This window comes from Pimephales promelas, chromosome 7, assembly GCF_988280905.1.
Source record: "Pimephales promelas chromosome 7, fPimPro1.hap1.1, whole genome shotgun sequence".
NCBI classification, from domain to species: domain Eukaryota; kingdom Metazoa; phylum Chordata; class Actinopteri; order Cypriniformes; family Leuciscidae; genus Pimephales; species Pimephales promelas.
In genome coordinates, this window is record NC_142775.1 from 10,625,893 (window position 1) to 10,651,324 (window position 25,432).

The following is a 25,432-nucleotide window of genomic DNA, read 5'->3' on the forward strand; positions in this document are numbered from 1 at the left end:
GTGAGATCACTTTTTTACTTTTTTTTTCATGCTTTTCAGGTGGTTGAGAAACAGAGGGCTACATTTGAGTTTGAAGTTAACGAGGATGAAATTGAAGGTCGCTGGCTGAAAAATGGTGTTGAAATTCAATCTTTTGAGGAGCGCTTTAACTATGTGACCGTTAGAAAGACACATCGCTTGACAATCACTGAGACTTACAGAAGTGATGCTGGAGAATATACATTCATAGCAGGAAAGAACAGGAGCACAGTCAATCTACATGTCCAGAGTGAGTGTACAGTTCAGATATCTATAAATATATTTAAATAAATGTTCAGATTATTTTGCTTACAAATTTTACACTGCCATTCAAAAGTGTGAAATAGTAAGTGAAATAAAAATAGTAAGCCACCACAAAATCAGACTTTGACACCTCTTTTTACTTTGAGATTGTTCATATCAAGAAATATTCTATAGCATTTTAATAGTTGGCAAACATTTAATATATGTTTATATTTAATCTCCAAATTAATGTAGAAACAATGTTAAGACTGTAGCCTATATATATATATATATATATATATATATATATATTTATATATATTAACAGGTAGGAAATATACAGAAATTGAATAAATTGACCAAACACTTCACAGTCTTCACTGCATAAAGTATAAATTAAATACAGAATAATCCTTATTAATGCTACAAATGTCAAGAGCAGTGAGGGATTTTTTCTTTGTCTTGTTCTTTGATTATAACATGAATGGCTGCTGTCACTTTAAGAGCTTTAAGACTCTGCATATGAGAATACTCGACAAAGATACTTTCCGGGCTTACTTTTGTGCGTCTTGTTGTTTTTTGGCAGTCTATGGTTTTTGTCCGTTCAAGCGCGAAATAGAACTCAATGCGGCAGCGCGCTGTCCGTGTGTCCACTATATTCACAGATGCGTGGCGGTTCAGATTTGTCAAGTTCTTATTTTTGCTTTGTATTGCCTTTGAATCAATGATAGCGTGAACATACTGTAACATATACTAGCTTTTTACAGAAAATATTCAGATGTAGCCCTTTTTTTTAATCGATCAAGCTTATCAATTTATAACCTTTATGTAGGCTAATGTGTTTTTTCCCTGGCTTTCTTGGTAATAAACACTGAAATATATATTTTTTTTTTGTAAAAATGGAAAAGTCTTTACTGTCACTTTTCATCAATTGAATGCATTGTGACCCAAACTATTGGATGGTATACGCAAAATATTAATTGGAAAATATGTCTTCCACTCTTTCTGTCCATTGCATACCCGTATATTCCAAATGCATTGAACCACTACATTAAAGTGTGATTTGTGAAGCTGATTTTCTTGGTCTAACATGTGTCTTGATTTAATTCAGTCCCTGAGCCTCCTCAGATCATCAGGCACTTGCAGCCCCTGTCTGTTGAGGCTGGCAAACCTGCACGCTTCTCTGTGGAGGTGACAGGAATTCCTCAGCCTCAGGTGTCCTGGTATAAGAACTCTCAGGCCCTGTCTTCTGGGTTCAAGTGTAAGTTCCTGAGGGAGGGAAATGAGCACATATTGTTGCTCATTGAAGTCTTCCCAGAAGATGCAGCTCAGTACAACTGTGAAGCTAAGAATGACTATGGAGTAGCCACAAGTTCTGCATCACTTAATGTGGAAGGTAAGCTTATTTTGAGATTGTTTTTTAAAACCAATATTAGATACTGGTTTTCATATAACCAATATTTTTAACACAAACATAACTTCTGTGAACAGTTTCAGAAGTGGTTTCTCCAGAGACTGTGGCCCCAGGGTCTCGACCGGTAATTATTACCTCGCTGCAAGGTACCTCTGCTGAAGAGGGAGAATCAGCCAGATTCCAGTGCCGTGTCACTGGAGATGGTAAGGATCAACCCTTTGCATTAAACAAATGTGGAACATAGAATATGTTTTACATTTTTAATAAGCATATGAAATTTCCTTTGTGGAGTTAACAAGCATTTCTTTGTTATGTGTGCAGATCTGAAGATTACCTGGTACTGTAGAGAAAAGGAAATTGTGAAGTCTGACAACTTCATAATGTCTCAGTTTGATGACATCTGTCAGCTCGAGATCTCCAGAGCATATGCTCCAGATGCAGGAGAATACACATGTGTTGCACGCAATTCTGGAGGAATGGTCTCTTGCTCTGCAGTTTTGACGGTTAATGGTATGTGCAAACTTTTTAGGTTCCTTGTCTTCTCTCAAAACTATGCCATCCTTTTCTTGTTGAGCAACCTGACCTTTGTTTGTCTTTTTTAGCATGTTCCTTTGCTTAATACACGCTTTAAAGAGTTAGTTCACCCAAAAATGAAAATTAAGTCATTAATTACTCACCCCCATGCTGTACCAACCCCGTAAGACCTTCGTTCGTCTTCGGAACACAAATGAAGATATTTTTGATTAAATTTGAGAGCTGTATAACTACCACATTGGCTCCTAAGGGACTGCCTCTTGACGGCCCAAAAAGTCAATGAAGAAAATGTTTAAATATCCCAAGTGACTACCGTGGCTCAACTATATGTTTATCAAGCGACGCGAATACTTTTTGTGCGAAAAAACAAACAAAAATAACGAGTTTATTCGACTATTTTTTTCTTCCTTGTAGGCCAGAACGAGACTTCCTTATAGATTTCCACGACGCATGCGCGAGATTTGCGATCTGCGTACACAGCTTACACTACTTCAGATCGCAATTCTCGCGCATGCGTCGTGGAAATCTATAAGGAAGTCTCGTTCTGGCCTACAAGGAAGAAAAAAATAGTCGAATAAACTCGTTATTTTTGTTTGTTTTTTCGCACAAAAAGTATTCGCGTCGCTTGATAAACATATAGTTGAGCCACGGTAGTCACTTGGGATATTTAAACATTTTCTTCATTGACTTTTTGGGCCGTCAAGAGGCAGTCCCTTAGGAGCCAATGTGGTAGTTATACAGCTCTCAAATTTAATCAAAAATATCTTCATTTGTGTTCCGAAGACGAACGAAGGTCTTACGGGGTTGGTACAGCATGGGGGTGAGTAATTAATGACTTAATTTTCATTTTTGGGTGAACTAACCCTTTAAATGTCATGAATGATGGTCAGATCATTAACTTTAAATACACTGAACAATCTTGGCATAATGAATTTCTATAATCTTACCAAGACCAGGCCCCATTATTCTTTACTATGCATGTGAAAAGCACTGTTTTCCTATTAAATTCATTGATCCATCAGGCACAATATAGAAGAAACATTAAAAGATACAAATTGCATCACCTCTTTCTCATTATTAAGAAACCTAATCACAGATCATTAATAACTTTATTTTCAATGCATAGTTTTTTTTTCTCTCAAAAAACAAAACAAAAAAACAAACAAAAAAAACAGCACATTTTGCTTGTCATCATCCTCACAAATTTTGAAAACTCATCTATGGAATTCTGCCATCTCTCACTACCTTTACCATACATTGATGATCTATTATTTTTAAGCTTTAAATGGCAATTTGACATTTACAAATGTCTAATGTTATTCTTTTTATCGCTCAGATCTCAGTGTGAGAACAGTAGGTAGGCAAAGTGTTTCGAGCACCGGAATGACTCATTCGGAGATGGTCACCTCCCAGACCATGAGTGAGACTCATTGTTCCACTATGCAAACTTTTGAAAGCATCCCTACGGTGATGATGTCCACAACATCTGTTAAAAGCATAGAGGTCCAACAAGTTACCTCTGTGGAAGAATATTCAACAAGCCCCGTTTTGACTCAGAAAATGAGTGATGTATCTGTCGGCCTGGGTGATGTGGCTCAGTTCAACTGTTCCTTCAGTGGACAGCCATTTACTGAAATTGTATGGGATCATAACGGAAGGACGATCACAAATACAGAAAGGGTGCAGTGTGTACATCAAGGCAAGCTCATTTCTCTCATGATACTCCATGTCCATTTTGGGGACCAGGGACATTACTGCTGTACTGTTAAAAATAGAAATGGCGAGAATCGAACATCTGCACAGCTCACAGTCGAAGGTGGTTATAGTTTTTTTTGTCTTTGATGCTCATTTCCTCTCATCTGCTTCCTGCTGGTGTTCTGTTAATCTAAAATATGTTTCATGTGGCTATAACCAACTTTAATTTTTAATTAAATTTACAATGTAATATCCCACGTAATCTATTTTAATACTTAAAAATTTTTTGATCCTTCACATGCCTGGCCTAACATCATCCTACATCTTACTAACTTTTTTTTTGTTCTTATCAATGCTAAAATATCATGCTGAATTACTGAATAATCCCTAATAAATTTCCCTAACTTTATTCTCACTCAGCTAAAGAAGCGAACCCCAAAGAAACCCCCATACCCTCCGATTCTATCAGTAAATCTTCTAAAACTGAAAATGAGTCAAGTAAAAAGGCCACTGACCAAGAAAATCAGGAGTCCCTGCAGAATGTTGGAGCCCTGACAACAAAGTGGCAGATAAACCGACATTACAATCCTGATGTTATCCCTTTGTTGGAGCGTGACATATATGATGCAATTCACCCAGAGTTCCTTGTGAAACTGTCCCCAGAATTCCTTGCCAAACAAAGGGAGAGTGTTTCTCTTTATAATGTAATCAAAGGAAGGCCCTCTCCATTCGTTGTATGGCTACACAACCAGTTGAATGTTGAAGAGCCAAGGTCATACTCCTTGAAACATGATGGGCCCTTGTGCTACTTAAATGTAAAGAATATCTGTTCTGAGCAAGAGGGCACACATTCTTGCAAAGTTATCAATGCTGCAGGAGACAAAACATGCAGCACTCATCTCAGAGTGAAGACAGGTTGGCATTTGCATGCTTTGGTCTTTACCACCTTTTATGTTAGCCCTGGGCACACTTTTTATTTACTTATGTCCACTCTTATAAGTAGAAAGACAGAAAAAAGAGAATGTGACGTCTTAAAAAATGGGAAAAAAATCACAACATGCAAATGTTGTTTCTAAAGGAGTCTGACAGATACTGCAGTGGACACCTGTCATGGGTGTTCTACGAGGGAGATATGGTCCATTTTCATTTGTTTTTTTTTAAATAAGAAGACAACACAGACACTAAAACACTGCACAGAAACTTTGCTGTCACTAATATTCGTTTGTTTTCACAGTGTCCAAAGTGGATGAGGAGGCCAGTCATAAAGAAGAAGCAAAAGGTAAATGAATAAATACAAATTATGGTGACTTGTTATCTTTTGTTTAGTTTGTGAATTGTTACCTTTTGTTCACTTAATTTAATTTTGTAGTGAGGCTTTTATTTATTTTTGCTCTGCATCATTTTGTAAATCTTTTTTTATGTAAATGTAACGTCTATAATGAATCTGCTGTTTTTTTCCCTCCACCAACAGTGTTTTTATGTATGTATTTTGTAGATATGATGATATCTAATATGACAAACACCATTATCATTTTTTTATTCAGTTTTTTCTACCTCTACTATATCAACTGAGGAGGACTCTTGCGAAACAAGTCTTCATTTAAAAGAAAAAAGAAAAACGTTTGAACTCCAGCCAGAGACTAAATTACTTTCAGAATCATTAGTGAAAAAGCCAGAAAAGCCAGTTTTTGTAACCAAATTCTCATCAGCAATTGCAACTGTTGGAAACACGGCTAAGTTTACTGTGATTGTGTCTGGATTTCCTAAGCCAGTTGTTCAGTGGTACCACAATGACCAATTATTAAAGTCCTCATCTTTTTATATATTAGTACAAGAGAAGGAAGAACACACTCTAATAATAACTAAAATTACAAAGGAGTTGGAGGGAGAGTATTCTTGCACAGCGAGCAACCGATTTGGCAAGTCAATATGTACTTCCCATCTTCATGTTAAGGTGAAGGACCCAAAGAAACAAGAAGAGACCATTGGGCAGCCTCCATATTTTGTCAAAGCAATTGAGCCTGTGCAATACGAAGTTGGGAGCCATGCTCTCCTTGAATACACTGTAACAGGAGTTCCACTTCCTGTTGTTCAGTGGTACAGAGGTAGCAATCAAATGCAGCCTAGCAAATACTGCATCATTGTGAACAACAAAGATGGGTCTGGATATTTAAAGATATTGGACATTCAACAAAGCGACAGTAGTCTTTACTCTTGTAAGGCATCTAATCCTTTTGGAGAAACTTCTTGCAGCGCAGAACTCATTGTATTCTTGAGGACTGTTTCAGCATCTGAAGCCACCGAGTCACATAGTGTCAGCCTTCCGGAACAAGTAAGAACTAGCCTTCAGCAGGGACACCAGATGGCTTGCACCATTGCCACAAAAGACAGACAAACTGTTACAAGTGAGCAGATACATACTTTGCATGTTTTAGATGAATCTACTGCCACTGTTCAAATGGAGCAGGTAACTCACCAAGCTGCATTAATGCAGTCTCATGATGTGCAGGAGAGAGTAAAAGTTGCCTCTGCCCAGGCAAACCTAGTGGTGGCAACTCCTCTGAAACAGCTGCAGATGGCTGCAATGATCTCTACTGTACAAGAAAATCAAGGCTTTATTGAGCAGCACTGTGATCAAATTGTTAGTCCAGAAGTCAGAGAGCTTGAATTGAGTTTTGAGGTGCCATCAAAACTTATGTCTGCCATTTCAGAAAGTACTTTACCTCTTAGCATAGTGAAAGCTGAGGATTTGATAAAAAGTGAAACAGAAAAGATGCACACAACTTTAACACCAAAGGTTATTGTTAGTAGTCATCAAGTTGAAATGAAGCTGCCAATTCTTGGAGAGGACTGCACAACAATTAAAAGCCCTGAAGAGATGAAAAGCTACAAAGTTACCGAAGGGGTTAGGTTATTGTATACTGCAACATCATCAGAGAATGTAGCACTTACAGAATGTAATGCTTCAGAGCTAGCAACTATTGAGTCCATTGAATGTTTAGCCGAAGAGGAACAAGCCAAACCAGTGCTTACGTCAGTTTGTGAAACTGAGCACACTCTTTTAAAAGAAAAACCCTTTGGAATGCATAGACCAGTTGAGGAAACTGCTCAGCTCTTTAAAGATCAAATATTAAAATCAGCCCTAGTTACTGAAGAAAAGATCAAGCTTCAAGCTGACAAAACCACTGGAATACCGGTCCTGGAGCATCCTTTTTCAGTCCATTCCCAGAAGGAAAAGGATCAGGTGCTTAATTTACAGCTTATCAGTGACCAAGACACTCTTTTGTCTGAAGTCAGATTTACTTGTGAGAAGCCAGATTTTGGAGCTGGCAGATGTCAGATGCCAGTTATTTTACACACAGTTTCTTCTGATGACCAGAAAACAGTTTTCTATGAACAAGTAGCACAGTGTGCATCCAAGTATACCACAATGGTTGTAAAGCCTAGTTTAGAGGTTCCTGGCCAATTACATCTCCACTCGGTGCAGTCGAAAACCTTTTTGTGTAAAGAAGAGTTAGTTTCAGTTGAAAAACCAGAAGAACAGAAAGCCACCCAGAGACAAGAAAAATACAGTAAATTTGTAGCCACTAAAGAAGAACAAGTAGAACTAACATCAGATTATGCTGAAAGTCTTGATGTGAAAGTAGAAGGTCTTAAAATTGAGCTCAAAACAGAAGCCAGACCTTTGAGTGTTCTTCAGGTAGTCTCACAGCCTGTTCCACTTTCAAAGGAAAGCCCTATTGCAAGTGAGGTCAAGCCACAAAGTGCAATTTTGCAGAAAGAGGACTGGTGGAATAACATGCATGCAGCATCAGTGTCTGAATCTCATTCTATAGAAGAGGGCCTCACAGACAGTTTCAAAGCAGTTGAGAAATTCACTTGTAAGACAGATGTAGAGCCTAAAGTACCTGTTCAGTATTTGCATGTAGAGGACAAATCCATAGCAACAGAAAGTTGTGCTGCTCTTGAGGCTGCTGAGCAAGACTTTGCAGTTCAGATTCAAGAAGGTCAGTCTGTAAGACAGTCAGTACTTATAGAGGAAAAACATTCAATGACAGGTGAAATGTCAGAAGGATTTACCAGATCAGAAGCGACTAAAATAAACATTACAACACAGCCATTAGAACCGCTTTTAGTAAGTGAATCGCAAGAAAGCAAAACTCTTCCAAAGGAACTTACCTTTGTAATTCCTGTACCAAAATCACACAACTTGGACATCAAACAACAGTTGAGAATGACACTTCAGTCTGCTGTGGCTTGTGATCAGCCTTTAATTTTGGCAGATGTAGTGCAAAGTTTAGGAGTTGTGGAAGTAAAGGAGGTCAATGTGCGTATGGAACCAAACTACATGATGTGCACTTACCTTATTACAACAGCTGGTCCACCTATAGAAATTACAATCGTCTTCGAGGGTGTATACCCTCAGAGAGCAGCTCTTAAAGACGAACTTCCTGCTGCTTTCTACTCTATGCTTAATCAAGAGAAACTCGTCTTCAGCTCTGAACAGTCAAACATCTTAAAACTTGACAGACCTGAGAGATTGCTGGATAGCAAAGCTTCTTCATATCCATTATCCTCAGCAATTTTAACAGAAAATGTTGAAATGTTTACAACACCTAAAAAGCAGTCTGCAGCTCTGCAGACAGAAGCTCAAGTCTTTTTGCATTCCGCAATGACTCAAAGGCAAACTGCTATCCAGGAGTCAGAGCACCATGTGACCCAGAAGGCTGCAGAATCCAAAATGGAGACCCACCGTTTCAGTGAGACTGAACGCAGGGAAATTAAATCCATTTCATCTGAACATTATAAGAGAGAGGTGTGTTTTTCAGATATCACAGTTGATGCACCTCCTAGACAGATCACTGTGGAAGAGTCTATGGATGTTCTTATTCAAGAAGACAAAAGAGAGGCGGTTGCAACAGAGGGCATTTTAATTAAGCATTTGACAGAAGAGCTCCTTTTTGAAATACTATTAAAAGACATTTCTGCTGAAGAGAATTCCAAAGTTACATTGTCTGTGAGAATAAAAGGTGTTAAAAGTGTAAACTGGCTTTTGAACGGAGTATCGATTAAACCTGGCAAAGAGTTCAGATGTTTAAAGGACAGTGATTCTTACACACTAGTTATCAACAAAGTTATCAAGGGGAAACATGAAGGGGAATATACCTGTGAAGCTGTGAGTGAAGCTGGCAAGATATCATCATCCTCATCAAGGCTCACTGTTGTCTCAAGAGGTTGGATTGTGTGGATTTTGTCATCCTAGATGAGATAGATAATTCTTAACAATTCAACTTAGATCATCACTAATTAACTAGTTGGCACAGCTACATCATCTTTCCATTACTTCACAATTTCTTTAAGAATAGTTTTTAAGCATACATTATGTGTGCTAAATATCTTTTCACCCTCTTTCAATATAATGCCACATATTTCATCTTCTGAGTTCTTCAAGCATGACCATGTCATGTGTGGCTCTTCATCACCCATTTTCTAACGTTCACATCATTATTTTTTTTCCATGTCATCCCAGGATTACCATCATTCCTACCTTTCCATTTCTTATGCATCTTGATAAATCACACAACTCAGTAGTCCTATTATTGTCATTGTATTAATTTTTTGTATTTTATTTCCTTGCAAATTTCAGTGCCTCCAGTTTTCAAGAAGAAGTTTTATGACATTGAGAGCAACGTCGGCAGCCCAGTGAAGTTTGAATGCGAGATTGAAGAGACACCTAATGTGACTTTCAAGTGGTTCAAGTCTGGCTCTGAAATTAGACAGAGTGACAAGTTCAGGATCATCAGCTGGCAAAGGACATCATCTTTGGAGCTCCTCAACCCAACAAAGGCCGACATTGGTGAATACAGCTGTTGTGCATCAAACAAGCACGGTAGTGACACCTGCTCTGCTAATCTGTACATCACTGGTGAGTGAACTGACGTTATATTCTATGCTTTTGCTGCTGACAAATCTTTAACAAAGGTTACTGATTTTTAAGGGTTCCGCTTTTTTTCTGTCCTTGAAATCCAATCTGCACTCTTGTGTATGACAGAGTTATGCATGTTTTGTAATCATATAAGCAATATATGATTCAACTTAAATTCTTTCAAAGTGATATTTAAATCACTGAAAATATGTCAGAATCTTTCAATATCTTCCTCTCAATATTATTCTTTTTTTGCTTTTAATTAAAACAATCTTTTTTGATTAATACAATTAATCCACCTGGGATCAATATTTCCGCCTATCTCTATAACCATGACTGAAACAGATGTGTAAATGTGATGTTTTAACACAGTCTCATCCCAAGACATCCCTTTAACGTCAAGGGTACCAAGGGTACTTTTTAACGTCAGGGTACCCTTTAACGTCAGTTAGATGACGATCCTGGGACGTCATACCACTGACGCTTTACCTTTAACGTCAGTTAGGTGACGGGGTAGGTTTAGGTCTGGGGTAGGGTTAGGATTCGATAACATCATCTAACCGATGTTAAAGGGTACCCTTAAATGGCGGATGTTGACGTATGGTCAAAAGTGTCAGTTGTATGACGTCTTGGGATAAGACTGTGCTGGATGTTTTAAGATTTCTCCCAATTAATTTACTTTTAATTATTATTATTATTTTTTAAATACATTGTAAATATTCATTTTAGAATATCTTCTGATAAGTAGATATATTTCCTTTTCTTGTATGTGAACTAACATTATATATTTGCAATACATCAATGACACAGGTTATCAAATATTTTGATGGCTGTATGTGGTAGAAGTAACTGATATTCAGATTTATTAATACTTTTGACTTGTGAATACTTTAGCAATTTAGCATATCCCATTGTCTCTTGAGTGCATATTGGATCATAATTTTGGGAATTCATCAGTTTCAGCTATTTTACTTTATCCACCATATTTATGACCATCAGTGGGGTAAAGCAAAGGTGATGAATACAAAAACACATGAACAGAGACATTAAGAAAACAATATTGATCTATGTATTTGATCCATACCAGGTCCCAAAAAACATGATCTGTGAAAATGTTTTCTGGGAACTGGGTATGGATCCAGTAATTGGTGTTTTCTTAGTATTTCTGTTCATGTGTTTTTGTATTCACTGCCATAACTCATTCCTGTTGATGAACATAAATATGGCGAATGAGCAGAAATAGTCACATATTTAAAATGGATGAATAGGACCATTATGATTAAGAATGGAAGGAAGATTCATAACATAGTTGGCTTTCAAAAAATGACAAGACCAATGTAGAACTTTTTCTTTGCTTGTAGAGTAGGGACAAAATTGCTCTTTTTTTGTGGCGTTTTAAGTCCTGTGCAGAAAATGTCCACAGTGTTACATGTTGTGTTATTTGATTGTTGTGTGTGTAAAGGTAAAGATGATGAAAATGCTGGTTATCCCGCAACTCACCACCTACCCACCAAAGAATTGCCACACACCATGCGTTTTTAGAGTCTAAATGGTTTATGATTTGTTAAAGCAGACATATCCATACAACTGCACTGCACATTTTTTGAGCTCTCGAGCCTTGTATGACATTGTCTTTGACTGGTAACTTATTGAATGCTTATATGGACCATTTTATATACTACATAAAATGAGGTTTAGGGATGCAGGAAAAAAAAACTAGTTAAAAAAACTTGCTAGTGTAGTTATTATAGTTATTGTATTGTTATTGTAACCAAGATGATCAATACTATTAATAATAGCAATACGAGTTTTTGACTATGGTTTTTGCTGAAATCCGTTTAATTTTTATTCTCAGAGACCCCCTCCATCACAAAAGAATTACCAATGCTGGATGTAGTGAAGGTGACCAGTGCTTTATTTGGGAGTGAGCTCATTGGTACTGCCCCGTTTGAAATAAACTTGTTAAAAAATAAGAGATTTATCAATACTGACAAAATTATTTTTGAAGATTTAATTGAATATTTGGAGACACGTCCCTTTGAAAGTTCAGATTTTGGGGAGTACCAATGTTGCCTATCAAACGAAGTTGGAAAAATCGCCTCAAAATCAGTTGCTATAATAAGAGGTTAGTATGCTTGAGAAAGACAAGAAGAATAATCCCTGCAGGTTCCCAGCACTAACAGGTGTGTTACTAACAGGCAGCGCGGGCTACAATGGCAATTAACAAAGCTTTCAGGCAATTAAGCAGTTGCTGTTGCCATGAATTATCTGATTTATTTATTTTTTTTTAAAATACGGTTGACCTGCAATATCAACATTTTTCAACATCATCCATAAAAATCTAAAAACACCGGTGCGGTACAACATTTTATATTTTGTAACTTTTTATTTGGCATTACAACAGGAGATGTTGATCACTAATACAACTAAAGTTTATGCTTTAGAACACAAAAACACTGAATAATATAATTAATTCTAATTCCTTTTTACTCTATAAAACCCTTTTGTCTATGCTCATAAAATCGATGGTCTAGGACTGACTGTGACTTTTTTCACTTGATTTTTTTCTTCTTCTTCACTTTTTGATTGATCTTTGAATTTCCTAGATCCATGGGTGTCCGTGCACTGAGTCTTTGTCCATGAAGCCACTCTTTAGATTCTTACTCTAACCTTTGAGGATATCATCGAGTGCATTTGTATTGAATTATGCTGGAATAATAAGTTGTTCTGGTTCTCTTGTAGTTAAAGGTTGGAGTATCTTAAGATATTTGAACAGTGTTTGGCGTTCTTTTAGACTGGATTGTGTTTCGCATACCTTTTCTATATTGGATTAAAATCAATCTTTAGTTGTATTTCACTCTCTGTATTTGAAAATCACAGTTCATATTGCTTTCGTCAAGTGATAACTAGTTTCATCTGGTTGTGGATGTCAGAAACTATGACTGGTTTTACTGGTAAATTAATATTAGATATCTTGACAGTGGTTGTTGGTAAAATTGACCGGAAAACATCAAACAACGCACTATATACAAACTCTTTATCTTCTTAAAATGTTCTTATTTGAATCAGAACCTCATGTCTTTCTTAAGACACAATCTACATAATTTCTTTGAAAAGATGGTGAAACGGAAGAGTTTCAAGAGAAACGAAATGGAAGAGAAACCAAAATTCTTCAAAATGGATGCTTTCCATTTCATGTCAAGCCATTAATATTGAAAAATATTATTTTATATTTAAAAAAAATCTTCAATCAAAGAGGTTTAAGAGACATCTTGTGTTTTGAAAAACTGAAATGGAAGAGAAACCGAAATTCTTCAAAATGGACACTTTCCATTTCATGTCAAGCCATTAATATTGAAAAATATTATTTTATATTTGAAGAAAAATCTTCAATGAAAGAGGTTCAAGAGACGTCTTGTGTTTGGAAGAAACCGAAATGGAAGAGAAGCCGAAATTCTTCAAAATGGACGCTTTCCATTTCATGTCAAGCCAAGCGATGTTTTATATTTGAAGAAAAATCTTCAGTCTTTTCTTTTTTCACAAGCTGGTTAATTGTCAGTTCAGATATCTTGACTTGAAGGATGGCACACAAATGGTGGCTCTTGGTACCTTTACTGGAATACTGAAATTCCTTCTTATTCTTGAATTTTGCAATGAAATGACCACTCTTATGAAATATCCAGTCACATGCCACAATGACGCAGGCTCTTGTTGTTCCTCAATGTTTTACCTCTTATATGTAATGCAGAATTATATAATTATGAAATGGCTGAGGAATGGAAAACAGACAATTCAACCATCTTTGAATGTCAATGTCAGTGTTCTTGCAAAATTATGTAATTCCTTAAATCTTGTACTTAAATACCTTTGACGACTTATGGTGAACGCTTTTTACCACTAGAAAAACATTTGAATGCTACAATCATATTTATTTAATGCAACTCCCATTTGCAGAGATGTAACTCTAGCTATACTGTTCCTCACAGCATCAGCAGCTGCCCGCTTTGTGAAGACCCTGAGCAACATTTCCATCCCAATGAGCCAAAAGTTGAGACTTGAGTGCACATTCAGTGGAGCCCAGAAATTGTTTGTGACCTGGTTCAAAGATGGCAGACAACTCTATGCATCATACAGATACAATACAAAAGTCACAGATAACTCCTGCATTTTGGAATGTCTTCATGAATGTGACAAGAACACCACAGGAAAATACTCTTGTGAAGTCTCCAATGCCTTTGGAAGAGATATTTGCCATGCTAATGTGACTGCAGTGACGGGTTTGTATACTATGGATTTCAGTAATGCTCTATGCATTTACTATTATTACGTTATTCATTTTGGGCCTCTCAATTTTAAATAAAAGCTACCCGTAATTGACACTTCTCCAATATGTAAGCCTATATATAATTTTTTGGACTAAAGGTTTCCAATCCTCTTCATCTCAGAATCTGCCCGTTTTGTGAAGAAGTTGACAGATCAATTCATACCAATGAGTAAAAAGCTAAGACTTGAATGCACATTCACCGGAGCTCCAAAAATGTTTGTCACTTGGTACAAGGATGGCAAACAGCTGTTTGCTTCATATCGATACAACACCAAAGTTACATCAGACTCCTGTATCCTGGAGTGTCTGCATGAGTGCAATAATGAGACTACAGGAAAATACTCATGTGAAGTTTCAAACGTTTATGGAACGGATATATGTCATGCTGAAGTTGTGGCAGTTACAGGTTTGTAATTTGTACTGGACCCTTGCCTGCCCATCTTTCAAAGTTCCATACCCATGGATTTTGCCCATGGATATAAAAGGAATAGTTTGATATTGCAGCGTTGGACCGCATGTCACCTGGAATGGTGTAATTTTTGTTCGTCGTGTTTTTTGTTTGTTTGCGGTTGGCAACAATATGGTGTGCTGCTATGACATTTTGCACGTTCATTGAAGTGGCCCATGCGTCTTAATTCAAATCTGTTTTATCCTGTATCAAGGCTACAGTGAGGGCTGGCATGTTTTTTGAGTGCTTGTTGTTGCGGGATATTGATCAACTTTGCGATTGCATCTGCAAGTTTACATGCTTAAAATTGATTGCATACTTTAGCAAATTTGAGGAGTTTAATGATTTTAAAGAACAATCCGCATGTTGTAAAGGTTGATATGTTGCCTGTTTCTATAGTTCTTGTCGTTGTTAAGGAAGTCATTTAAATGGATCTGATGCTGTTCTTCGTAGAGCCTGCCCGCTTTGTGAAGAGGTTGACAGACATGGCTATCCCACTCAGTCAGAAACTGAGACTTCAGTGTACATTCACTGGAGCACCAAAGATGTTTGTCACATGGTACAAAGATGGAAAACAACTGTATGCTTCATACAGATACAATACAAGGATCATTGAGAACATGTGCGTCTTGGAATGCCTCCATGAATGTAACAATGGCACTCCTGGAAAATACTCTTGTGAAGTTTCAAATTCCTTTGGCACTGATATCTGTCATGCCAATATAACTACAGTTACAGGTTTGTATAGCATCGTAAAGGTTGATATGTTGCCTGTTTTTATAGTTCTTGTCGTTGTTAAGGAAGTCATTTAAATGGATCTGATGCTGTTCTTCGTAGAGCCTGCCCGCTTTGTGAAGAGGTTGACAGACATGGCTATCCCACTCAGTCAGAAACTGAGACTTCAGTGTACATTCACTGGAGCACCGAAGATGTTTGTCACATGGCACAAAGATGGAAAACAACTGTATGCCTCATACAGATACAACACAAGGATCATTGAGAACATGTGCATCTTGGAATGCCTCCATGAATGTAACAATGACACTCCTGGAAAATACTCTTGTGAAGTTTCAAATTCCTTTGGCACCGATATCTGTCATGCCAATATAACTACAGTTACAGGTTTGTTTAGCATCCTAGTTTACTTGTTTACAAATTTATTTCATGTTTAGGCAGACATAGGATAAAGATAAATTCGCTAATTTCTTGTTCTCAGAACCTGCCCGATTTGAACAGAAGCTTAAGGACAAAAAAGTTGCCATGAGCAAAAAATTGAAGCTTGAGTGCACATTTACCGGAGCCCCTAAAATCTTTGTCACTTGGTACAAGGATGGGAAACAAATATATGCCTCTTACAGATATAATACTCAAGTTGTTGGAAACACCTGCACTCTAGAATGTTTACATGAATGCACCAAAGACACTCCTGGAAAATACTCCTGTGAGGTGTCCAATTTCTATGGAAGTGATATCTGTCATGCTGAAGTGGTCACAGTATCTGGTTAGTACACTTTTAAAGGCCCTTTATATTAATGTTGGTTGGAATTCAAGTTGATTCTGTAGCGGAAGCCAGTGATTTTCAAGCATGATGGTCATGATATTCATGATGCTCATCCAATGTGATTCCTCTTAGGACCTGCTCGTTTTGTGAAGAAGCTCACAAACCAGAATCTTCAATGGGGGCAAAAGTTGAGGCTCGAATGTTCCTTCACAGGAATTGAAAAAATGTTTGTCACATGGTACAAGGATGGCAAACAGCTCTATGCGTCATACAGATGCAACACAAAAGTAATTGGAAACACTTGCGCTTTGGAATATCTTCACGAGTGTGATGTCAATACTCCTGGAAAATATTCTTGTGAGGTTACAAATGAAGATGGATCAGATATTTGTCATTCGCTGGTCACCCTTGCGACAGGTTAGTTAACTGCAGTCAGCTTATTTGAATGAATTTTGCAGATCAAGTTCCAACTTTTCCATTCTTTACAATACTTTTCAGTATGCTCATTTTTTCCCCAAATACTTTTTTTTATTATTATTTTTTTTTTTTGGTCTCAAAGAGATCACACTTCTCTTGATTAATTGCTAGCATTTTAACAATGAAAAATGGAAATGACTATCATCCCAAATGAAACAAAAATAACAATTTGATTATTTTATAAAACGATTTTATATAGTATACTGACAAGTATATATAGTATACTGGCACTGGTGCACAATAGTCAAATGAAAAATAGTATTATTTTAATATAATTTACATAATATTATATAAAATATTATATGTATTAATATTTTAAACACTTAGCATTGATTTTTCTACTTCTACTATAATTTTAAGTGCCATTTTTTAATTTGTTTTTTGTTTGTTTCAATTTAATTTAGTTTTAGTACTTTAGTACTTCAAATTTTTGTACTGTATTTCAGAGTTTATCTAATGTTTATGCTTTATTTTATCCCAGATTTACTTAAATTATCATAAACATAACAACACTAATGCAAACTAAAACACTGTTGCAAAAATGCATTGAAAAGTGCATTAAATACAAACTGCTTTATGTTGTCCATAGCTTACACTTCAAGCTTAATTTTAATACATTTCACTGTAATATCACTTTTAAAACACTGCGAGTATTCTAATAAGCAAATTTAATTATGCTTTTCCACCATATTCTGGTTTACATTTAAGAGGAATATAGTCTTGGACTGAAAGCTTTTCTTTTCTAGAAGTCAAATTGAAAGGCTAGAGTAGACAGGGGCATTGCAAATATGAATAATTGTGTTTAACTATCAGAAAAAAACGTCTCAGGTTACGTATGTAACCCTGGTTCCCTGAGAGGGAACGAGAGCTGCGTTGTCAAACGCGATGGGAACGCTCTGCGTGAAGCGTCTGTACAATCAGTCCAATGAGAGAGTAAGACGTCAGGTGACGTCATCGACCAGGAAACTATAAAGCACCCTTGAGATCAGACCGCGACAGCTTCTGTGAAAGGCCTGGAGCAAGTCGATCAGGGCATGCAGGAAGTATGGCAGGCAAACGCAGCTCTCGTTCCCTCTCAGGGAACCAGGGTTACATACGTAACCTGAGACGTTCCCTTTCAAGGGAACTTCGAGCTGCGTCGTCAAACGCGATGGGAACCCCATACCCACTACGTCATGCTGAGAAATGCCCGTTCTGTGTGAAGTCCTTGCGCACACTAAGAAGCAAGCAACCTAGCCCCAGGAGTGGAGAGGCCAAGTTCATAAAATCTGACAAATGTATGCGGAGAGGACATCCTGCCGCATTACAAATATCAAAAAGGGAAACACTCGGAATAAAGGCCGTAGAGGTCGCCATAGTATTAATTCTAGTAGAATGGGCCCGAACAGCCATAGGTGAAAGCTTTTCAGCCGCTTCATAAGCCAATGATATAGCCTCGACTATCCATTTGCTCATAACCTGTTTAGATGCAGGGGACTCTTTCTTGAGTGACCCAAAGCAGACAAATAATTGTTCAGACTTACGCCACAGCGCAGCTCTGTGAACGTAGGCATCTAATGCCCGAACTGGACATAACAGTTTCGGTCGTTCCTGATCTGGGGTATTAAAAGGTGGAGGATAAAAGGCCTGCAGCACTATAAGGCCCCCAAAAATTAACTGGGACCTAAGGAGTATAATCCGGTCTAGGGTATAGAAATGCTTTCACCATACCCGGTGCAGATTCCAGGCATAAAGGAGCAACCGACAGGGCATGCAAATCTCCTAATCTCCGGTAAATGAAACAGCAAGGAGAAATGTTTTCAAAGTGAGGAATTTTTCTGAAACCTCTTCAATGGGCTCAAAGGGAGCCAAAGCCAGACCCTCAAGTACAATGGCCAAATCCCAAGCCAGTGCTCTGAGTGCAGTGCAGGTCTCAACCTCATGTACCACCGAGAAAAACTAGTAATTAGAGGATCTCTCCCGATAGAAGTACCGGGAGGCCGATATACTTAAACCTTTAAGGTATACGCCACGTAAACCTTTAAGGTAGGAGGAGATAATCCAGCAGAGAAACGGTCTTGCAAGAAATCAAGAACTGTACCAACAGGGCAGTTAACAGGATCTTGGTGACGTTCACCACACCAGATGGAGAATAATTTCCATTTCAATGCATATAGTTTCTCTCGTGGAAGGAGCTCTGGCTTGGAGAATGGTCTCAACGACCTCAGTCTAAAGACAGGATTCTATGAGCCGGGCCCCCTCAGAGGCCAAGCCAAGTTTTCCAAACTCCAAATGAGGGTGAACTCCCGGGAGCAAAGATATCGGGAAATGCATACCGGTGTAGTGTTAACCACACCTAATACATCACATCCAGTCCAAGCAGAGCTGGATGTGTGAGGAGGAACCAAATAGAGCAATGCGTTGTACCAACAATGTGAAATGTCGACTGCCTTTAGTTTGACCCTAAGTTCTCCCTAAGAAGCTCCACCACCTCAGGGGTGAGTCTCCATTCCCTGGGCCTCAGCCCCTGCCTCAACAGGATATCTGCTCCGATATACGAGACCATCAGTGTTTTATCCGAAAGGACAAACACATAGTGACCTCTAGGGTCTGGCAGGAAGTATTGAGATTTTCGGGAATACCGCCATCACTTTTAACCAATTATGTGCTAAAAGGTAGATGGTCACTCCCATGATCATGATCACCCCCAACTTGTGAGGGAAGCATCCGTCATTATGCTTCGACAAGAAGCCCCCAAAAACTGGGCTTGGGCGAGGGACCAAGGTTCTTCGACATGACCGAAGCACGAAGGCAAAGCCGCGTGACCTTGATCATGCGAAACGTTTTTCTCCTCGGAGAAAACCCCTTGGTCCTGAGCCATCACTGCATGGGCCTCATGTACAAAAGGCCAAAAGTAACTACATTGGACACAGCTGCCATGAGAGACACCAGTCTAAAAAATGCTTGACGGTGAGTAACTGGCCTAGATATACCCCCCAACTTGTGAGGGAAGCATCCGTCGATAACATTATGCGTCGACAAGAAGCTCCCAACAGTGGGCCTGGGCGAGGAACCAAGGTTCTTCCACAAGATTGAAGCACGAAGGCAAAGCCGCGTGACCTTGATCATGCGAAAAACGTTTTTCTCCTCGGAGAAAACCCCTTGGTCCTGAGCCATCACTGCATGGGTCTCATGTACAGAAGGCCAAAAGTAATTACGTTGGACTCAGCTGCCATGATATATACCCCATTTACTGCTGTAAAAGGCCACACCTAGAAAAGTGGTCCTCAGAGCACACTCTTCTTGGCGTTGAGCAACAACCCCCAACATCTTAAAATGAGACAGAATGACATCTCAATGCTGAACTGCCACATGCTCAGATTGAGCTAGGATCAATCAATCATTGATAGTATAATACGCAAATGCCCTGGAGTCCAGAGGAGCCAGAGCTGCATCCGCGCATATTGAAAACAAAGGTGTGGGGTGAGAACCTTGGCTGAATGGGAGAACCCGATATTGGTATGCTTCGCCCCCAAAGCAAACCTCAGGAACCTCCTGTGATGAGGATGGAAAGAGAGAGTCGCACCCCAGAGGTTGCCGAGGAGAAACGATTTCTCAAAACCGTCCCTGCCCCGGAGCAGCCCTCAGAAGCCTGATAGCCTCATTTTTTGCGACAGGACTTCTTGTCTAAGCTTTATTAGACATGATGACAGTCCTCAGATCTTGCCTACCTCTTAACTAGCTTAGTTCCTACGACCCTCCTCGGAGGACCGTTGGATAAAGCAGGCACCTCGGCGTCCTAAAACGGTGAACCGGCAGGGAAACCGAACTGACTGCTCTTTTTTAAGGCTCGTTTGGGGACACTGAGACCTTGGTGCCCTGAAACGGCGAACCGGCAGGGAAACCGAACCGTCAGTGCTGCGACCCTCCTCAGAGAGTCGCACCCCAAAGGGCACTGAGGAGAAACAATTTCTCAAAACCGTCCCTACCCCAGAGGGGACCACCCTTAGAAGCCTGACCACCTCGGCGTCAGGGCTTCTCCTTTGTCCAAGCTTTTTTAGAGATAAAACAGTCCTCAGATCTTGCATATCTCTAACTGGCTAGACTGTTCTGTTTTGCACCTTGTGCTGCGAGGAGCTTAATAGGCCGAGACTGCTCTCGTCCAGCAGTCTCAGGAACATTGGTGAGGAAGAAACCTCTGGAACACCGCTGAATGGATTATTTAATAGTTTTCTTGAAAGCGGAGCGTCCAGAAGAACAGACACATTTATATCTTTATTTTCCCATTATCTTTATATCGGAAAAACATATATATATTAATAACGGTGGTATATATATTAATAACGGGGTTAATAACGATGACACCGACTCGGGAGAGAGAAAGCTCGCAAGCATCTCTTTAACCCGAGGCACTGAAATACCATAATAGCCTACTTAATACCCAAACATTGCTATAATTAGACATCTGGGGATTAAACACATAAAATATAAACCCCGACGAGGAGGCTGAGATACAGAGTTTTCTAGTTTTTAAGATAAATTTAATCTAAAAACTTTAATCTATTTTCAATCTCATAATGTTCAGATAGCCAGTAAAATTTTAACTGGCAAAAGCACAAATAAAACCTCCTTTTAAAAGCTCCTCTTTATTCAGCAGATATGAGCTGACTTATTTATTCATTCATTTAAAACTCAAACATCTGCCTTTCTCTTAACATTTTTATTTGTTTTGTACTCTTTCTTTTTAAAACAAAACACTAACGATACCAATTCCTCGGAACTGGAAATCACAGTCACACTAGATCTGGCATGTGAAAGCTAAGATAGAGCTGAGCCCGTCCCAACCCCCGCTGTCAGATCCATTTGCAAACCCCGAAATGCGAGTCGTCTCCGTGCCTTGGCAAAAGAGAGACAGCAGGGAAACCTCCTCGGAGAATGCCCGGCGGGAGCGGAGCGTCCTCGCGGACAGCTTCTCGCAATGCCCACAGTCAGCTCCCTCGAGAACTGACTGCTGGCATGCTCCACTCCCAAACATTGCAACAAATAGCTAATGTGTGTCCCCACCCGTGATGTAACGAGGGCAGGGAACCACACACCGCCTATAATCTTGCTTGCCATAAATATAGATAGTGATATATATTTATTTTTTTGGCTTTGACAAACAACAATAAATAAACAAGGACAGAGTACAGAGATCGCTTGCTGAAGGCTACAGAAGCTGTCGCGGTCTGATCTCAAGGGTGCTTTATAGTTTCCTGGTCAATGACGTCACCTGACGTCTTACTCTCTCATTGGACTGATTGCACAGACGCTTCACGACGCAATCACACAGAGCGTTCCCATCTTGTTTGACAACGCAGCTCGAAGTTCCCTTGAAAGGGAACTAAAATTAGAGAGATTGCAAAATTTCAAGTGTGGATAAAACGTCTCTGGTTACGTATGTAACCCTAGTTCCCTGAAGGCAACGAGACGCTGCGTGTAAACGCCGTGGGAACGCCTCTGCGTGACGAGTCATGAAGCACGTATGAAATCTGTCCAATGGCGAGACGGAACGTCATAGGCGGGGTGACGTATCGACCAGGAAACTATAAAGCATCCCCGAAACACAAGCGCAACAGCTTCTGATAGGACTGAAGCAAGCGCTCACGGGCATGCTGGGAGTATGGCATAGACACGCAGCGTCTCGTTCCCTTCAGGGAACTAGGGTTACATACGTAACCAGAGACGTTCCCATTCAGGGAACTTCGAGCTGCGTGTAAACGCCGTGGGAACGCTAATACCAACGCCGCCATGCGAGCAGGTGTCCGTTGTATGAAATCAGGCACATATTTAGACGAAAGCACCTGCGCCCCTGGAGCGGAGCTACCATACCCCTGGTTGAGTGAGCCCAGACAGCCAAAGGAGAAGGCTGACCGGCGGACTCATATGCAAATGAGATGGCCTCGACCACTCACTTACTCAACCTCTGCTCAGATGCGGGACAACCTTTCTTCGGAGGTCCAAAACAAACAGATAACTGTTCAGGCTTTCTCCACAGGGCAGCTCTGTGGACATAAGCATCTAGAGCCCTCAGAGGGCAGAGCAGATTAGTTTCTCTTGGTCTGACCTCACAATACCACGAAGAAAACGAATTACCAATGGCTATCTCCCGTGAAAAGCTCCACTCAAAGGGACGTGGTAAGCAGATAGGCCACCACATACACCTTTAGTGTGGAGTGGGATAACCCTGTGGAGAAATGCTCCAAAGGAATTCCAGCACCGCCACACCGGGCAGTTAACTGGGTCCAACTGGTGTTCTCCCCACCAAGAGGTGAAACATTGCCACCTCAAGGCATATAATCTCCTCGTGGACGGAGCTCTGGATTGGAGGATGGTCTCCACGACCTCAGTCGAGAGACCCGATTCTATGAGCTGGGCCCCCTCAGAGGCCAAGCCACAACCTCCATAGATCTGGGCGGGGGTGAAGTATCGACCCGCATCCATACTCGGGCCGGCCAACGCGGGGCTACTAACAGTAGAAAGACCCCGACTCGGTGAACCCTCTCCAGAACTCCTGGGAGCAGAGCAATCGGGGGAAATGCGTACAGGGGTGACCTCGGCCACTCCTGTACCATCGCATCCAACCCCAGAGGGGCTGGTGGATACAGAGAAACCACAGCATGCAGTGTCTCAGTCCCTGGATTCAAATAGGCCTACCTCGGTATGACCGAAATGACTCCATAGGAGCTCCACCACCTCGGGGTGGAGTCTCCACTCCCCGGGCCTCGGCCCCTGCCTCGACAGGATGTCTGCCTCCCGATTTAAATATCATGGGATATATAATCGCCAAAGAAGAAGCTTCCCCTGGGCCCACAGAAGGATCTGGCGCTAGCCTGAATAATGGACATGAGCGCAGACCCCCTTGATGGTCTATAAAAAGACCCCCGATGTGCTGTCTGACCGGACAAGAACATGGTGACCCCTCAGGTCTGGGAGAAAGTCCACAGACCCCGGGCTGAGCGACCACTCATGATCGCCCCCAGCCCGTGAGGGAGGCGTATATCGTTAGCTTCTTTGGAACAATGAAGTAACGGCTGTAATACCCCAACTCTCTGTCGGGGGGAAGAACTCGTTCTATCGCCCCCTTCAGTAACAGAGCTTTCACCTCTTGTTCCATGACCAGAGCCTGCTCGGGGGATACCACTGTAGGCAAAATCCCCCGAAAACGAGGCGGACGTGACCTGAACTGGATCGTGTACCCGCGTTCGATAGTCTGCAGGACCCATCGAGATATATTTGGAAGACTTTCCCATTCTGCCAGAAATTCCACTAAGGGTACCAGTCTCTCGAGACTGGCCTCTGGAGTAATTATAGAGACAGAAACAGTGCTCTGTCGTGGCAGGGTTTAACGACTGTTCTGTATCGCTCCTCGGAGCAAACGAGCTTCCCTCGGGAAACCACTCGCTAGGACCGTCTGCGCCCACCCTCACAGGCAGGTTCAGCAGGAACGGGTCCCTGCAGACCCCCCTGGTGGTTTATGTAAGAGACCACAGACATGTTGTCTGACCGGACAAGAACATGATGATCTCTGAGGTCTGGGAGAAAGTGTTTCAGAGCCTGAAACACCGCCATCATCTCTAGACAATTTATATGCCATCGGAGATGATGGTCTTGCCCCAACCCGCGGGCCGAGCGACCACTCATGATCGCTCCCCAGCCCGTGAGAGAGGCATCCGTCGTCACCGTTACCCGGCGACACGGGGCTCCCAGCGCAGGTCCCAGGGACAGGAACCAAGGTTCTTTCCACATAGCCAGGGCACGGAGACCACGTCGCGTGACCTTGATCTTGCGGAGCGGCTTTCCCCTCGGGGAGAACCCCTTGGTCCTGAGCCACCACTGTAGTGGTCTCATGTCTCACGGTAACACGTTGGATGCTGCTGCCATCAGACCCAGAATTCTCTGGAATTCCTTTACAGTGAGTGACTGGCCTAGCTTCACTTGCTTGACAGTCGAGATAATCGAGGCTATACAAACCGGCGACAGACGTGCCTGCATCGTCATCGAATCCCATACCACGCCTAGAAAAGTGGTCCGCTGAACTGGCGAAAGCACACTCTTCTTGGCGTTGAGTCTCAACCCCAACCTTCTGATGTGGGCGAGGACGGCATCTCGATGCCGAATCGCCTGATGCTCCGATTGAGCCAGAATCAACCAATCGTCGATGTAATTTAAAATGCGAATGCCCTGGAGACGCAGCGGGCCAAGGCCGCGTCCATGCATTTCGTGAAGGTTCGAGGAGATAACGCTAGGCCGAATGGAAGGACCCGATATTGGTACGCTTCGCCCCAAAAAGCGAACCTCAGGAACTTCCGATGTTGCGGAAGGATGGAGATATGGAAGTACGCGTCTTTTTTTAGGTCTATCGTGACAAACCAGTCCTCGGACCTGATCTGTGACACGATCTGCTTGAGAGTCAGCATTTAGAACTTGAGCTTCCCTACTGACCGATTTAAGAGGCGCAGGTCTAAAATCGGACGCAGCCGCCCATCCTTCTTTGGAACAATGAAGTACCGGCTGTAATACCCCAGCTCTCTGTCGGGAGGAAGAACTCGTTCTATCGCCCCCTTCAGTAGCAGAGCTTTCACTTCTTGTTCCATAACCAGAGCCTGCTCGGGGGTCACCACTGTGGGCAAAACCCCCCGGAAACGAGGTGGACGCGACCTGAACTGGATCGCGTACCCGCGTTCGATAGTCTGCAGGACCCAACGAGATATATTTGGAAGACTTCCCCATTCTACCAGAAATTCTACTAAGGGTACCAGTCTCTCGAGACTGGCCTCTGGAGTAGTTTTTAAAAACAGAAACAGCGCCCTGTGACCGCGCACAGGCAGGGT

At 40.9% G+C, this 25,432-nt stretch overlaps 1 protein-coding gene across 1 annotated transcript in view; it reads left to right on the forward strand.

Annotated features, from left to right (window-relative positions):
- Positions 1-25,432, forward strand: part of ttn.1 (titin, tandem duplicate 1) — a 156,072-nt gene that overhangs the window by 17,661 nt on the left and 112,979 nt on the right. Inside the window, exons 31-44 of the mRNA XM_089133043.1 lie at positions 40-268; positions 1,373-1,657; positions 1,753-1,878; positions 1,997-2,185; positions 3,546-4,025; positions 4,325-4,819; positions 5,139-5,183; positions 5,449-9,138; positions 9,552-9,830; positions 13,817-14,107; positions 14,276-14,560; positions 15,440-15,724; positions 15,819-16,103; positions 16,236-16,520. Of these exons, the coding sequence (XP_088989169.1) occupies positions 40-268; positions 1,373-1,657; positions 1,753-1,878; positions 1,997-2,185; positions 3,546-4,025; positions 4,325-4,819; positions 5,139-5,183; positions 5,449-9,138; positions 9,552-9,830; positions 13,817-14,107; positions 14,276-14,560; positions 15,440-15,724; positions 15,819-16,103; positions 16,236-16,520 (7,249 nt within the window). The remainder of the gene's footprint in view (positions 1-39; positions 269-1,372; positions 1,658-1,752; positions 1,879-1,996; positions 2,186-3,545; positions 4,026-4,324; positions 4,820-5,138; positions 5,184-5,448; positions 9,139-9,551; positions 9,831-13,816; positions 14,108-14,275; positions 14,561-15,439; positions 15,725-15,818; positions 16,104-16,235; positions 16,521-25,432) is intronic.